This window comes from Neovison vison, chromosome 5 (genome assembly GCF_020171115.1).
Source record: "Neovison vison isolate M4711 chromosome 5, ASM_NN_V1, whole genome shotgun sequence".
NCBI classification, from domain to species: domain Eukaryota; kingdom Metazoa; phylum Chordata; class Mammalia; order Carnivora; family Mustelidae; genus Neogale; species Neogale vison.
In genome coordinates, this window is record NC_058095.1 from 101,279,327 (window position 1) to 101,293,313 (window position 13,987).

The 13,987-nt window shown below is 36.5% G+C and overlaps 1 protein-coding gene across 2 annotated transcripts in view; it reads right to left on the bottom strand.

The window, feature by feature from the left end:
• The window catches only part of TRPC4 (transient receptor potential cation channel subfamily C member 4), a 148,606-nt gene that overhangs the window by 23,427 nt on the left and 111,192 nt on the right, over positions 1 to 13,987 (bottom strand). For both annotated transcript variants that reach the window (XM_044249631.1, XM_044249630.1), the window contains exon 5: positions 5,796 to 6,109. In XM_044249631.1, the coding sequence (XP_044105566.1) occupies positions 5,796 to 6,109 (314 nt within the window). The remainder of the gene's footprint in view (positions 1 to 5,795; positions 6,110 to 13,987) is intronic.

Consider the following 13,987-nt stretch of genomic DNA (forward strand, 5'->3'; position numbering starts at 1 on the left):
AACCTTCCATGAATTTCTGGTCTGTATAACTAGGAGAATCTAATGATCTCTTAATTGGCATTCAGGACTTCTCTTCTTGAGTTGATTGCTTTAAAAAAAATGTAAACAGTTTCACATTTTTAATTGTTTAATTAAATTTTAATTATAAAATATGTAATTATTGATTTATTTTGCTATACCTATTCAACAGTGGAGCAAGTTATCATAAAATGATAAGGGGGCTGATCTGATCAACTTCAATAAGACTTTGTTTTGCCAGCAGGCATGTGTGCATCATGTGAGGCGCTGACCATGTATTCTTAAAGGCCAAACCAGATGTAAGATTCTAACACTATCAGGGAAAGTTTAATCTAATTCCTTTGGCCCTAGGCAAAGGTTACTCTAAGTTATTCTTTGAAAACTTTCTCAGGAAATAAGCAAACTTGATCAGGCTGTAAGTTTTTTATTTTTAGTAACTTGAGGACAATTTCTAAAATTAATGACATTGTCATTTGCATTCAATGTAAGATAATTTTTCTTTTTCTTTATAAATGGTATGAGTTCTTACCATGAATATACAAATATAATTCAGCTGATTATCCCCTGGTATCAATAGCAGTTCAGAGAGAGAGCTGGAAGTTACATATTGTAAGTGCTATAATAAATTATATAAAATGCCACATAAATCCCGTAACAGTTGCCTTTTTAAATGTTCAAATAAAAAGTGTGATGTAAAAAAAAAAATAAAAATAAAAATAAAAAAATAAAAAGTGTGATGTAGAATAAATTGATTGCTAAGGTTGAATAATACTGATTTGCCTCTGTCTTAAAAAGAACTACTAATTATTAGAGAAATTAGCAAACCCTTCATCAAAAAATTTATTTAGGTTTTTAATTAGAATTTGAAAAAGAGAACATTCAAAATAAGGTCACATCTTGTGACCAATTCTGGATTTCATTTTTATTTTCCTTTTCTTTTTTCTTCAGTGAAATGAATCAAAAGTGAGATGTGAGAATAGTTCCACTTAACCAAAATATATTTACTATTAGATTAATTAAGACCTTAGTGTTTCTTATTCATATTTTTATGTTAATTATTATTTAATTATAAGGAATTTTAAAAAAGCAATCTAAGTTGACATTTTAAAGCCACTGCTTCTAGAAATGCTTCCACCGTTAGTGATTCCCAAAACTATCGACAGCAAGACTGCACATAGATTGAAAGGTCATTAGCTGCAGTGCATCTCAGACTTTATGTGACAACTATTTTCCCAATTCTTTGGTGAGATAAGGACAGAGTGGTTCTGAAGATAAAACCACACTTAATTAAATGATTCTTAGCATAAAGTCCTACTTGACTAGAACCTGACAATTCCTATGGTTTGATGCTATAGCATAATCTTCCTAAAAATAACATTTTTGTCTCTTGCTTCTTAAAGATATTTCTCAGTTGCTACTTTAAAATACTAGCTTGCTTCCCAGTTAAATGCTTATAACTAGATAAACAGAGCAAGTAAAAAGGTAATATATCCACAGTTGAGGTTTCCCCCTACCCTTTGAAATGGAAATGATGAGGAGACATAAATTAATATAAGACACATCTGGCTCTTTTATTCTTGGTTTATAAGGAATAATGCAATTAAAACAAAAGAAGTATGCTTTCAGTTGGCCAGTTCCAATTTAGAGGAATATACCTTCAATAAACATAAAAGGGATTTTCTTAATGAGCCAACATCTGTCATAAAGCCCATGCCCCTCTCTTCACAAGAGCCCCTTAACCAGAGATTACTAATTTAAAATTGTATGTAGAATAATGGCAGTGACAAATATTTAATTTTCTTTTTTTCCCTTTCTTTCTTTTTTTTTAGGAAGCTCAAATGTAAATATTTAATTAGAAGGAAAAAAAAACCCCACATACCAAACCATGAATTTTGAAAAGCTGACAAATATTCCCAAATCAACTATTTTTTGTTTTCTTTGGTATCGTGCAGTTTTTCCCACATTAAAGAGAAAACAACCTGGAAGCATGAAAAGAGTAGGAAAAAAGTGTCTATTCTCTGGTGGGGAAATTGAAAGAGAGATACAGAAAACATAGACCGGGCTGTGTCCACTGGGAGCTCACAACAGTCAGGAGGGGATCAGGAAGACATCCTGGAAAAGGCACATCTGAGGTAGGATTTGGAAAGCAGAAGACAATTTTGCCATGTGGAAAGGACATTCTGGGGTGAGAGAAGGATATGGCATATTTGGGGATTGACTGGTAAATGCTGAAGAGTAAACTGCTTTGGGGGGGATAGAGAAAGATGAGGCTAGATAAGGAAACAAGGAGCAGATCATTGAAAAACCTGGTATGTCATGCTAAGGAGTTTGGTAGTGTCTGGTCAAGAATGAGAAACCATGTAGACACTTTAAATGGAGGAGTATCATAGTTCAGAAAGATCACTCAGGAAACAAGATGAAAGACATATAAAAGAAGGCAGAGGCCAGGAGTAAGGAAACTTTGATTTAGGCATGGGTGGTGAGCAAGGGAAGATGGCGCCAGGATAACGAAGAGCAGGAATAGACTACTGACTGCATGTGCAAGGGTTGGGGAGGGAAGGATCTAGAATAAAGCAAAAGTTTCTGATTTAAATTTCTGAGTGAGTTGTGATAGTACTGACTAAGAAAGAGCACTAAGGAGGAGGAAGAACAAATTTTTAAAGAGACTGATAAATTTTCCTTGGATTTAAATTTTTAGGAAAGATGCATGGAAAGGCACCCATAAGACAGCTGGACTTACAGGTGTCAGGGAGAGAGGTCTGTGCTAGTGATAGGAATGTAGGAGTCATCCCTCAGGACATCTGGGGTTGCATCCATAAGCACACATGAGTTTTCACAGAGATACTATAAATATGGTCTGAGGATGGTCACAAAGACGATCATTATTTAAAAGCAATAAGTGAAATATAATTATCAGAGAACAGTGAGAAAAATTTGAGGAGTAAGAGACACAATATAAAGACATAGTAACATTGAAATTAAAGAAGGGCAAGATTTCAAAAGTGAAAGTGTTAAAAGGTCAAACAATGCAGACACATTCAATAAGCTTTAAAGAGATACATATCCCTTGACAGGGGGGGATATGGAGGCTCTAGATATTTTCTAGAGCAGAGTTGGTGGCCTGATGGAAGCAGCAGCCAAACTGCAATTGGGTGAAGAATGGATAAGAAGAAAACAAGGTATCCTGTTCAGGCTTCCTTTCAGGATTGTTTGGATGTAGGGAAGGAGGGTGACAGGGGTGGAAGCTAGTAGGAAACACAGGGCTCAGAGTTTTGGCTTAGGTTTGCACCCTGAATGGAAGGAGTAATAAAGAGGCACCAGGGAGACATAGGTGGGAGATATTGTTCTGCCACTACTAATAATGATAAACAGATGTAGCAATTTTTTTATTATCATATTCTATAGCAGGCACTGTATTAGGTGCCTTACATGAAGTATTATGTTTTTCAATCCTCAGATGGAATAAGACCTCTGAGGTGGTGGAAGGTTAAAAAAAAAAAAAAAAAAAAACCCAAAAAACAAAAAAAACAAAAACCAAAACAAAACAAAACAAAAAACTTTGGAATTTATGGAGTAATATAAATTATAAAAAGAAATTAATAAAAAGAAATTATAAAAAGAAAATCAAAGACCAACAAAAGCGAAGAAATAAGCTGTAGAGGGCTTCGCTAGACATCCTCTTGCATTGACTGGACCCATTATACTGAAACAGGGTCATCAAGGGACAGGTATGCCTGTCTCAGACATTCTATATATTCGAATATATTAATTATACCAAGAATTATTGCTATATTTTTTAGTTTTTAAATAAAATAATCTGTTGTTTGCCGACTTACATTCCATGACCTGGGGAAAAAATTCAGGTAGAATACCTGATTAATTTGGGCTGAATGATTTGGGCCTATAATATTTGAGATACACAGTTATCTGTTGCTTTTCATGATAATAGAAGACCGTTGGCAGGCACGCTAAAATAATACACGATCCAAGCAATTTAATACATTTGCTTCTAGAATGCAATTTATACTAGATATTTTGCCTCAGGCTTCCATAGCAATGACAGAGAATAAAATTCGTTCATAATATGTAAACATTTACCACAAAACCAGTAATACAACAGTGTGATTCCTGGGAGCTCTGGGATCATAGGTGAGGATGGGGTTAACTGCAAATGATCAGATGTCTGAGAAGGGGCTGAGTCTTGGAACCAGGACTCTTCCCTGAATGAAACACAATGTGGGAGGTAACGCAGTTCTAGGTGTTGTGTGTAGAAAATGCGGGGGGCGAGAGTAGGGGGTCTTGGCCAGCCGTTTGCATCAGGGCACGCAGTGCAAAGTGACAAGAGAATTGGGAAAACCGGGCTGAGCAGAGGGGCTGAAATCAAGAGACAGACAACAGAGAGTGAGACATACAGCAGAGTATTTAGGATGTTTGTAAGTCGGAAGCCTGAGGTTGGTGGGATCTCAGCTGTCAGGAGCAAATGACCACATCAAGGAGCACAAATGAGTGGGCAAAGATTAAGTTCAGGTATCGACACTAAGACACAATCCAGGGCCATGCTAGTCTCAAGGATGTTGCTGCAAGGGGTTTCACCGAATCCCTCCTGTCCCGGGTCGGAAAGGGCATGAGGAAAACGACAAGGCTGAGTAAGTTGGTCAGGCTGGAGAACTCCTGGCTGAGAGCAAGGGATGAAAAGACAAGGGGAAGCTGTGATGCCCTTTTGTTTCCTCTATGACTCAGGGTTTGTATCAAATCTATTTCTGGAAGGATCTGAGGCAGCTAAGGCTGAGATTAAAATTCTATGTGCAAAGAAGCAGATGTGGATTACTTAAAATGGCGTTTTAAATATTAGGATCAAAGAGAAAACATACAGAAGTGGATCAAAAAAAAATACTGTAGCCATATATGACTTACTTTATATGAAGGAATTGATTTTTCCTACTTGAGAAATTATTGCACTTGCTTATTTAACATGAAATTCTATAATGGCCAATAAATAGAGTCTGATTTTTTAGTCACCTACAAAATGAACATGAATTGTTTAGGTATTGTGTAGAGGAACATGACCTAACTTCTTCATTCATCTGCTGATTAGCTGTTTATCCCAGTTGTCTGGTGATCACAGTGGGAAGGAAATGGACACAGGTGTGCAGACTTTGCGAGCATCAGACATAGGGCCATGAACCCGTGCTGTCAGCAAACCTGCGTGAGAATGACCAGAGGTTGGCACTGAGCAAGGACGATCGCTCACCAGGTATAAGGGCACAGAGTTTTGTGTGCATAATTATAGTGGCCTAGGTTAGCCCGGGGTTCCTATTTTGGATTATTTCTCCATGCTTAGGGGTGTGTGTGTGTGTGTGTGTAATTAGAGAGTAAAGAATATGTAAAGGGACTTTTCTATCTGGAAAACACTGAAAGCTCAAGAAGTACTTGAATTTTCTCACATGATTGGCCTTATGTATATTCTATTGTTTAATGAGCTTATAAGCTGTCAGTAGGGCAGAGATTTCCTCTTTATTTCTCATTTTAAAACTGAATATATAGCTTTCCTTTATATGAGGTCATTTTAAAAACCATTTTACTAAAACTTAAAATAAATGTTCTGGATATATATGTATTTTAAGGTCAGAAGGATCCATTCATTCACAGCCACGTTAATTCTGTTTTCTGCATTAAGCACAATTTTCTTTGCAACCACTTGTCATGGTTCAAATTCATAATGTAATGGCCTCTGAATTCTGCACAATGTTACCAATAAAAGCATCTGTTCAACTTACGTTGAAAATGCATTATTCTGCTTTTCACATCGTATGCCTTTACAGCTTAACCCTTTTGTTTCTTCATAATAGAAATACAGTTGATTTAGGCCATTTGCAAATGCTAGCAACACAAGGCAGTATATGAATAGAAACTTCAAAATGTCCAGGAGCATTCTTCCCAGAGATATTTGCAGAGGCCCCAGATGAGAATTTGCAGTAAACAGTGAGATCAGGCGCAAGGAACTGAAGATGTTTGCGATGGCAAATAAAGCTTCAGCCACCAGGGTGGGATGCCACATGTCCCAAGATTCTCGTGGATTAAGTGCACTGTACTGGAGAAAAAAGAGAAACACAGGGAAAATAAAACAAACGCATACATGTGACTATGTCAAGTTCAGGTCTGAATCCTTTTACAGGTAGATGCAGCATGGTGGTCTGTCGTCCTTCATGATGGTGGCAGCGATATTCATCTACACAAAAACAAGAGTTTATAAAAGACATTTATAATGTATAAGCTTTAATCAAGGTGGCCTTCCTGGTCTGTCCTTGCCATTGTTAATTTGTGAGTTATGTCTAATCTTGACCTTTCCGATTGAACTTTAAAAAAAAGAAAAGATAATGTTACATTAATAAAAAGCTGATTTTATATGGGAAAAAGACAGCAACATGATAACAAAGAAAGCTATGTTATAAAGGAAAACTACTAAATTTTGAACAAAATTATTAATGGTTTTACTTATTGTATTTGACACATTTGCCTAATCTAGATGAATGCATGTGGGATATAAATTACATATAAATGAGTGGAAGTACTGGTTCCTTGCCCTGGAAAAGTAATGACCAGTATGGGCATAACTGTCAGTGCTTTCTTTGTATCTGTTATATCTTAAGTGCATATAAAACCCAACTTGGAAATCATCCTGGAAGTCAATGGATTATTAATTATTTTAATTTAACATGTAGAGCATATGATATTTGTTAGAACATTCCTTACTTAGATAAAATATGTGATTTGAGAGAAATATTTGCTATTTCATTAAACCTCGACTAGCAATTATTTAAAAAGTAAGACTAAGTTAATTAAAATGTCAGCTTCGAATTTTCTTGACACTGCTATACAAAGAGCAAAAAGAAACTCATCCTTTGTATTACTGAGATAAATTTCTATCATTTTTTAAAAAATGCTCTTTGAAATACTGTTACAGAATCTATGATTAAACCTGTATAGGAACCAAACAATAAATTGAATTCTTTTCTTCATACACATCCTTAAAAAATATGTCCAGACAACTGGTTATTTTTCCTAATAATCATGTTAGAACAAACAGCTCTTCTGTATGAGTCCCATCAGAATATCAGAATATTTCCATTCCTATTATATTGCATTTTATACCAAAGACCTTTACAAATGTTAATTGATTCTCTTGAAACTAATAGATAGTATTTTTTTTTAATCTCCTTGGGGAGAAAATACATCACGAGCTTCTGATTTTAACACTCAGAGTCTTGCTTGAGTGACAACTTAAAACAATCAAGTTTGAGCTAGAGGGAAACTATTTTCTATTTTTAAATGCTGATAACTGTTCTTGAACATTGCTAACTTCACCATAAAAGAGCTAATCACTGAAGATGCATAAACATTTGAAAACTTATTATTTTTTATTCATTATAACAAGTATCAAGGCGAGGGTTTGTGGTATCAACCACTATCTAGTTCTCTTCTCTTGGTCGCCTCCTATACAGGGCGCCTTTTCCTTCAAAGTCTAAAATCACCTTCACCTTTTTCTCACTTCTCTTGAAGGACACATGTTTAGATAGAGAACATCTCCCCTCGCCCTTGCATCGATGGGTAATTCTCTGTCTCTCTCCCTATGCTAAATATGACACAGTAAGCATTCTGTGATCATTTACTCGGAATTCCTTATGGCGTTTAAAACGATGGTGCATGCAATGGGTACCCAAGAAACATTTTCTTCCATTGAATACTTTTTGTCCACTGAGGATGGGAGGGACATCTAATAATAACAATGCTCAAAGAGATTAACACAAAATGCTGTGGGAATAGAGAAGAGAAAGGGATAAATTCCATCTGGGGCTGATGGGGCCGGAAATGAACAGAGATTACATGTTGTTCAAGCTTTAAGGGCCCTTTGAAATGATCCAGGCTTCTGGAGATGCTGTTCCGTGTTTTCGGTCTCGCAGGCACTGTGCGCAGTGGGATATAGACTCCATCACCACAGGGTGACGTGGTACTTCAGGTCCCTTCTTAGCAAACTGTCTCAGCTGGGACTTGCAAAATCAAGAGGAAGGCTTTCTATTTTGTAAATCACGAGATGCTAGATTCTGCCCCAGTAGAGTCACTCAAGTCTGCTTCAAAGTCTAGCGCTTCTGGTAATTGTTGGGAAACAATGCTCTGTGAATATGTTCACATTTATGCATGGTCAGGGCTTCCTGAGCAAAACATTGCATGGCTGTTTAAAAGATGTCTGAATGGCAAATAAGCCTGGGAAGTTAAATATAGAGATTTTCTGGGAGATTTGGAAACATCTCCCCTGGAGCCATCTGCTTAGATTCTAAGGATAATAAAACTAAGGACCTTTGCCTCCCCTGAGAGACGGTGTTTACTTTAGAAAGTGAAGGCCTTTCTCGTTCTCCAGGGGGAAGAGGGACAGCTGGCACAGCTGCCCTGTGCAAGCTCTGAGATTCTGATTTCCACAGTCTCCCTCCTGTGGTACGAACCCCTGTATGCAGAGGGTACATCGGGCTCTCATCTGTTGCCCTGTGGGGAACTGGAGGATGGGGAACCAATGTCAAGATTGTTATGTAAGTAAATAATTTGTTCTCTGATCCAGAAACCTCATCATCTGTCAGGATTCAATAGAGACATAATCATTTAGTAATTATCTCTTGATGTCATTCTTTTAAGTTTTGCTTTCTAATTTTTCTCCTGTCCTTCACGTATACATTTAACTTCGGTTTTTAAATATAGGCATGGTTTTACAGAGCAATTTTTAAAATTCTTACAAGCTACGGCATTCTTTGAACTTGGAGAGAAAAACTGTAATTCTTCAACTTTAAATGTAGTTTCCAAACTCTATTATTAGGAATTAAAATCTTAACTTGAATTTAAAATTTCTCTTTGGCTCTGTTTTCTAAAACTTCTTCACAAAATCTATATTCATTTTTTAATCTCTGCATGTTTGCCTCCCGCCATTCATGATGCTGCTTCTCAGGATCCCTTGCCTGTCCCTCTTTCTCACATGCTCCTTAAATACTGACCTTGCTTCACAAGCTTCTTCTCTTATCATTCTGTCTACTTCCTCTGGAGGTTTTCAGTGGTTTCAACTGTCAGTTATGTGCTAATGACGCCCAGTCCTCTAACTCTAGCCCAGATGTCTCCCCTTACAGTCCTATTTTATATTCAACTGCCTCATTGACATGTCCACACAGATACCTCACAGGCATCTCAACCCCACAGACCAGAACTGGAACACATGACTGCTCCTCCTCAAACTCTGTCTCCGTATATGCTCCCTGATCTTAGGGAGTAGCAACAAATCACCCAAAGCAGAATTTGAGGTTGAGAGTCTTCACTGGTATTTTCGTTGACTAGAAATGTCCCTCTGGGGACACCTGGGTGGCTCAGTCGGTTAAGCATCTGCCTTTGGCTCATGTCAGGATCCTGGGGTCCTGGGATCGAGTCCCACGTCAGGCTCCTTCCTTGATGGGTGGGTCTGCTTCTCCCTCTGCCTGCCATTCACCCTGCTTGTGAGTGCTCTCTCTCTCTCTGACAATAAATAAATAAAAACTTAAAAAAAAAAAAAAAGCTCCACTGTTTCCTTCAGAAATTATTATAATAGCCTCCTAATTGCTCTCCCTGCCCTGGGCCTTATTTCTACAATCATCTATTTCTTCCAGAATCATCTTTTAAAAAGGTCAGTCAGACCATCTTATATCTTGCTTAAGTACTCTGCAGTATTATTGAGATGAAATTCCAGTTTTCCGACATGTCACATGAAGCCTCTGGAATCTGGATCCTGACTTCTTTTTTTGAGATTGACCTACCATTTGTACTCAATTTGGTGCTTAATGCTCTGGCTCAAACCTTTAGTACTTGTCATTCTCCAAATTAATTCACATTCTCACCAAAATTCCTTCCTATGAATATGAGGCCCTTTGTCTAGAATGGGCTTAAATTCTAATTATTTTCATTCTTCAGCTGTTAATTATTCTTAAATATATGCTGAGTGCCTACTCTATGTTAGAAACCATCTTCAGGGCTCACAGTGGTGAGGAAATAAAATACAGTTTATGTTTTATGAGCTTATATATAGTGAAGAAAACAGACATTAAATAAGAAATGCTCATCATTCCCTTGACAAGTACTGTTTGACCATGGGGGAGTGAACACTAGGATCCTCTTGACTGGAGCTGGTAGTTGCATGTTATAGAATAATCTTTGAAAGAGAAAGATCAAATATGTTAATTATGCTTGAATTTAATTAATTAATCAATTAATTATTTTAAGAAAGGAAAGAGAAAGATCAATAGCTACTGTATACATTGAAGCCTTCCTAGGACCATCAATTCCTGCCTTCCTCTTTCTATCAGGTATTTGTTTTTAAATAAAATATATCATAATATGATTTTACTCTAAATCTTAATTTCTACTCAGATTCCTTTTAAGAGACTCACTCACTCATTGCAGAACTCCAAACCTCTAAACCTCTTGGATTACCTGTCAGTTTCCCCATGCAGGGAGCTCTGTTTGATGCATTTTAGGAAGTAGACGTCTTATAGAGTGTCTTATAGATGATAGGAGGTCAAAAAGAACTCAAGGATGAAGAGTCATAGACATACTCAAAAACATGGTTGTTGGAAAAGATGAATCATGTGTAGAGATGTGATATCTTACCGTAGCTGGAATATGGAGAGTTTGGGGATACTGATGACTCCAAGAGGAAGCTGGAGTCAGGTCAGGAATATGTTAGCACAAGTGTTTAAGAGAAGAAGATGACCTGAATCATGACCCTGGGTTATTTATATCTTCTATAGTCTCTGATGCATATTTATAAAACTCAGGCAACCAATAAACATGCATAAAAAATTAAACTGATACAAAATTAAAATTTTGTCATGTGAGAATAAACAGAAAAGGTAAACTGGGTTTAATGTTTGACTTTTAAGGTGAAAACCTTTTCCCTTCCACAAATTGGTTAGATAATGGAGTAGGGAAAGACAATAAGAAGGCATCAGATTTTCTCCTGTGATAGATGATACCAGATTAAACAATTAGGATTTAAAATCTCTACAGAGCTCTATGCCATAAAATTAGAGAATTTTTAGAAAATTCCCTAATTTGGAGAGTACGTTGCAGTTACATTTGTGAAATAGAAACAATATGTGTCTCTAGTCTAGCTGATAAGCATAGGAGAGATCAATGAAGTATTTATTCAGAACTATCTCAAAGAACGGCACTATGAACAATTCCATCATGACTCCTAAAATAAATGTTCTTATCCATAATGATTTTTTTTGAAAATATTATTTATATCACAGACTGGAATAGGCATAGGAATTCAATCATTACTGCCAAATGACTAAAGATAAGTATAAGAGACAAGTTAGACATATAGACAAGGACTGGGTAATATTTAGGAGAAAACTAGTCCTAAAGAAGACAAAGTAACATTCTGTAAGAATCAACATCAACATCAACAAGCTCTGGATTAACTAGTATTTCATACATAGTGAGAATGGGAAATGGTCAACTAACCTTCTCCAAGAATTAAAAGCAAATGACAAGAAACAACAACAACAACAGCAACAAAAACAAAAACAAAAAAACACAAACCACACAAAAAAACTCCCACAAAAAAAAACCTAACAGATCATGAGCTGTGAGATGTCCATGAATCAAGGTATTTAAAGAACCACAACAAAGCCTTTTGTGTAAGGAGAATAGTGAAGTCACATATACTTTTGTACTGTCTTTGGCTGTACAATATAATGTTATTGCATGGTACATTCAAATTAAAAACAATACCAAGTGTTTATATTAAGCTCTACTTATGACATTAAATGTTTGTTAATGCAATCATCACAAACATTCTATAGGATTTGATTAATAGTGTCATTTTACATGTAAGAAAATTGAGGTATAGATTAAGTAACTTGCCCCAAATCACACAGGTAGGAAGTGGTGTAAGTGATACTCAGAGGAAGTACAGATCAGAGCTCAAACTATGGCCTTAGAAGGACCCTTTGGGTGTGTGTGTGTGTGTGTGTGTGTTTAAAAATCACCTCGAGGTGGAGAATTACAAAAGGGTAAATCAATTAACCAAGTGTAGCCCTTCTGCCACACCTATTCTAAAAGTTTCTCCCCTTGGAAAAATCTGTTTCTGAAAGGTTTTCCTTTTTGTGGACTGACAGGTTTTTTGGTCTGGATCCATGGCTTGGCTGAAAAGATGCAAGGTTGCATTTTTACTCCTATTTTGCACCTTCAGACTGGAAGTAAAACCTGTACAATATCACAGAGATCTGAGTTATAGCTCCTTAGTAATTGTGCTTGCACCACAACAGTTAAACTATTTACCAGTAAGCAGCATCATGGGATTCCATCTGCCTCATATTTCATAATTAATAAATCATGTATCTTGTGCTTCCCTCCTAATTTTTGTTTTCAAATCCAGCCTCCAGCAGCTTCCCTGTGTTCATTTCTCTACTTCAGGCATTCAGTATCATTTGACTCATTCTCTGCTTAAATCTTTTTAATGCCCCTCTTTATTAATAGGGTAAGTCCCACATTCTATAGCAGAATGTGAAAAGTTCTTCCCATCCTCTCCTCGCCCCCATTTACAGGATTGTTTGTCTTTGACATTGACCTTCTTTATATATTTAGACTCTTTTGTGCATTGTGCCCTTTCTCTCTGGAATGCTCAGGCACATTCATGAGCCCAATCGATGCCCACTGACTGGCTCTGTCTTCGAAGATACCTCCGGTAGAGTTTAGTTCCTTCCTTGATGCTACCACAGGCCTTGTTGGAGAGTTTATTGTATGGGAAGGTTCTTACTTATATGCATGTCTCTTTCCTCCACCTGATTGTGAATTGCTTGAAGCAGCAGATATATCCCATGCATCTTTGCATTCTTAGAAAACAGATGAAATCCTGGTTTGTAGTGTGTTCCCAGAAATTCTTACTGATTGATTCATATAATGGCTGTTTGCCTTATTTATAGCAGTCTATTTTTGTACACAAATATGGCACCTTTTCCAGAAATTGTAACTTATAAATTACCTAGAAATTAGCATGAAAAATCGAATGATAAATAAAAGAAGGTAAGGAAGGGTGAGTCAACAAGTCGGCATTAGACTCCCAAAGTAAGTGTTCTTTTGATTGTTATCATCATTCAACAGGTAATAATACTGAGGCTGATGTTAAATAACTTGCCCCAACTCACACAGGTTTCACATGATAAAGGTGAGTGTGAATCCAGAGCTCCAACTTTTTTCAGTGAACATAAAGTAAATGAAGGGACATAATAAAGACATTTAAAAAGGCAAGTCCAATGGGCTTATAGTATATGAAGGAGGAGGACATAGAAGTAAAAGAAAAAGAAGAAAAATTAATAATGCATGCTTATTCTGTAACAACCATTTTAATTATGTCACCTCATTTACTGCTCATACCAACAGCACAAGATAGAAATGATTAGTCTCATTTTATAGCTAAGGCACAGAGAGGCAGAGAATCAGGTCAAGTTCACATAACTAGTAAGTGATGGAGGAAAGAAGTGAGCCCAGAAAACACTACCCAATAAATTCCTCCCCAGCAACTCAAGTTTTAGTCTCACAAACTAATCATCAGAAAGAACACTCCACACTTTCCATTATAATCATTATAATCATATCACACTTTGCATAGTTGAAATCCTATGACCACAGTGCATAAACAAACTGTATTTCTTGAGATTCCATGTTATTTACATCACTGTCATCTGAGGTAATTCATGTGCACTTTCCATCTCCTCTTCACTCCTTTACCCCTTCTTCATCACATGGGGTGAGTAAGTTGAATTTTAAGCATAATTTTTTTCCTTGGTGTAGAATAAGGGCCAATATTTACATCTTACTATTAAAATTGATGTTGCACTTGAAGAACTTACAACTTTTTAAGAAAATTCAAATCTCATTCATAAAAATAAGACAA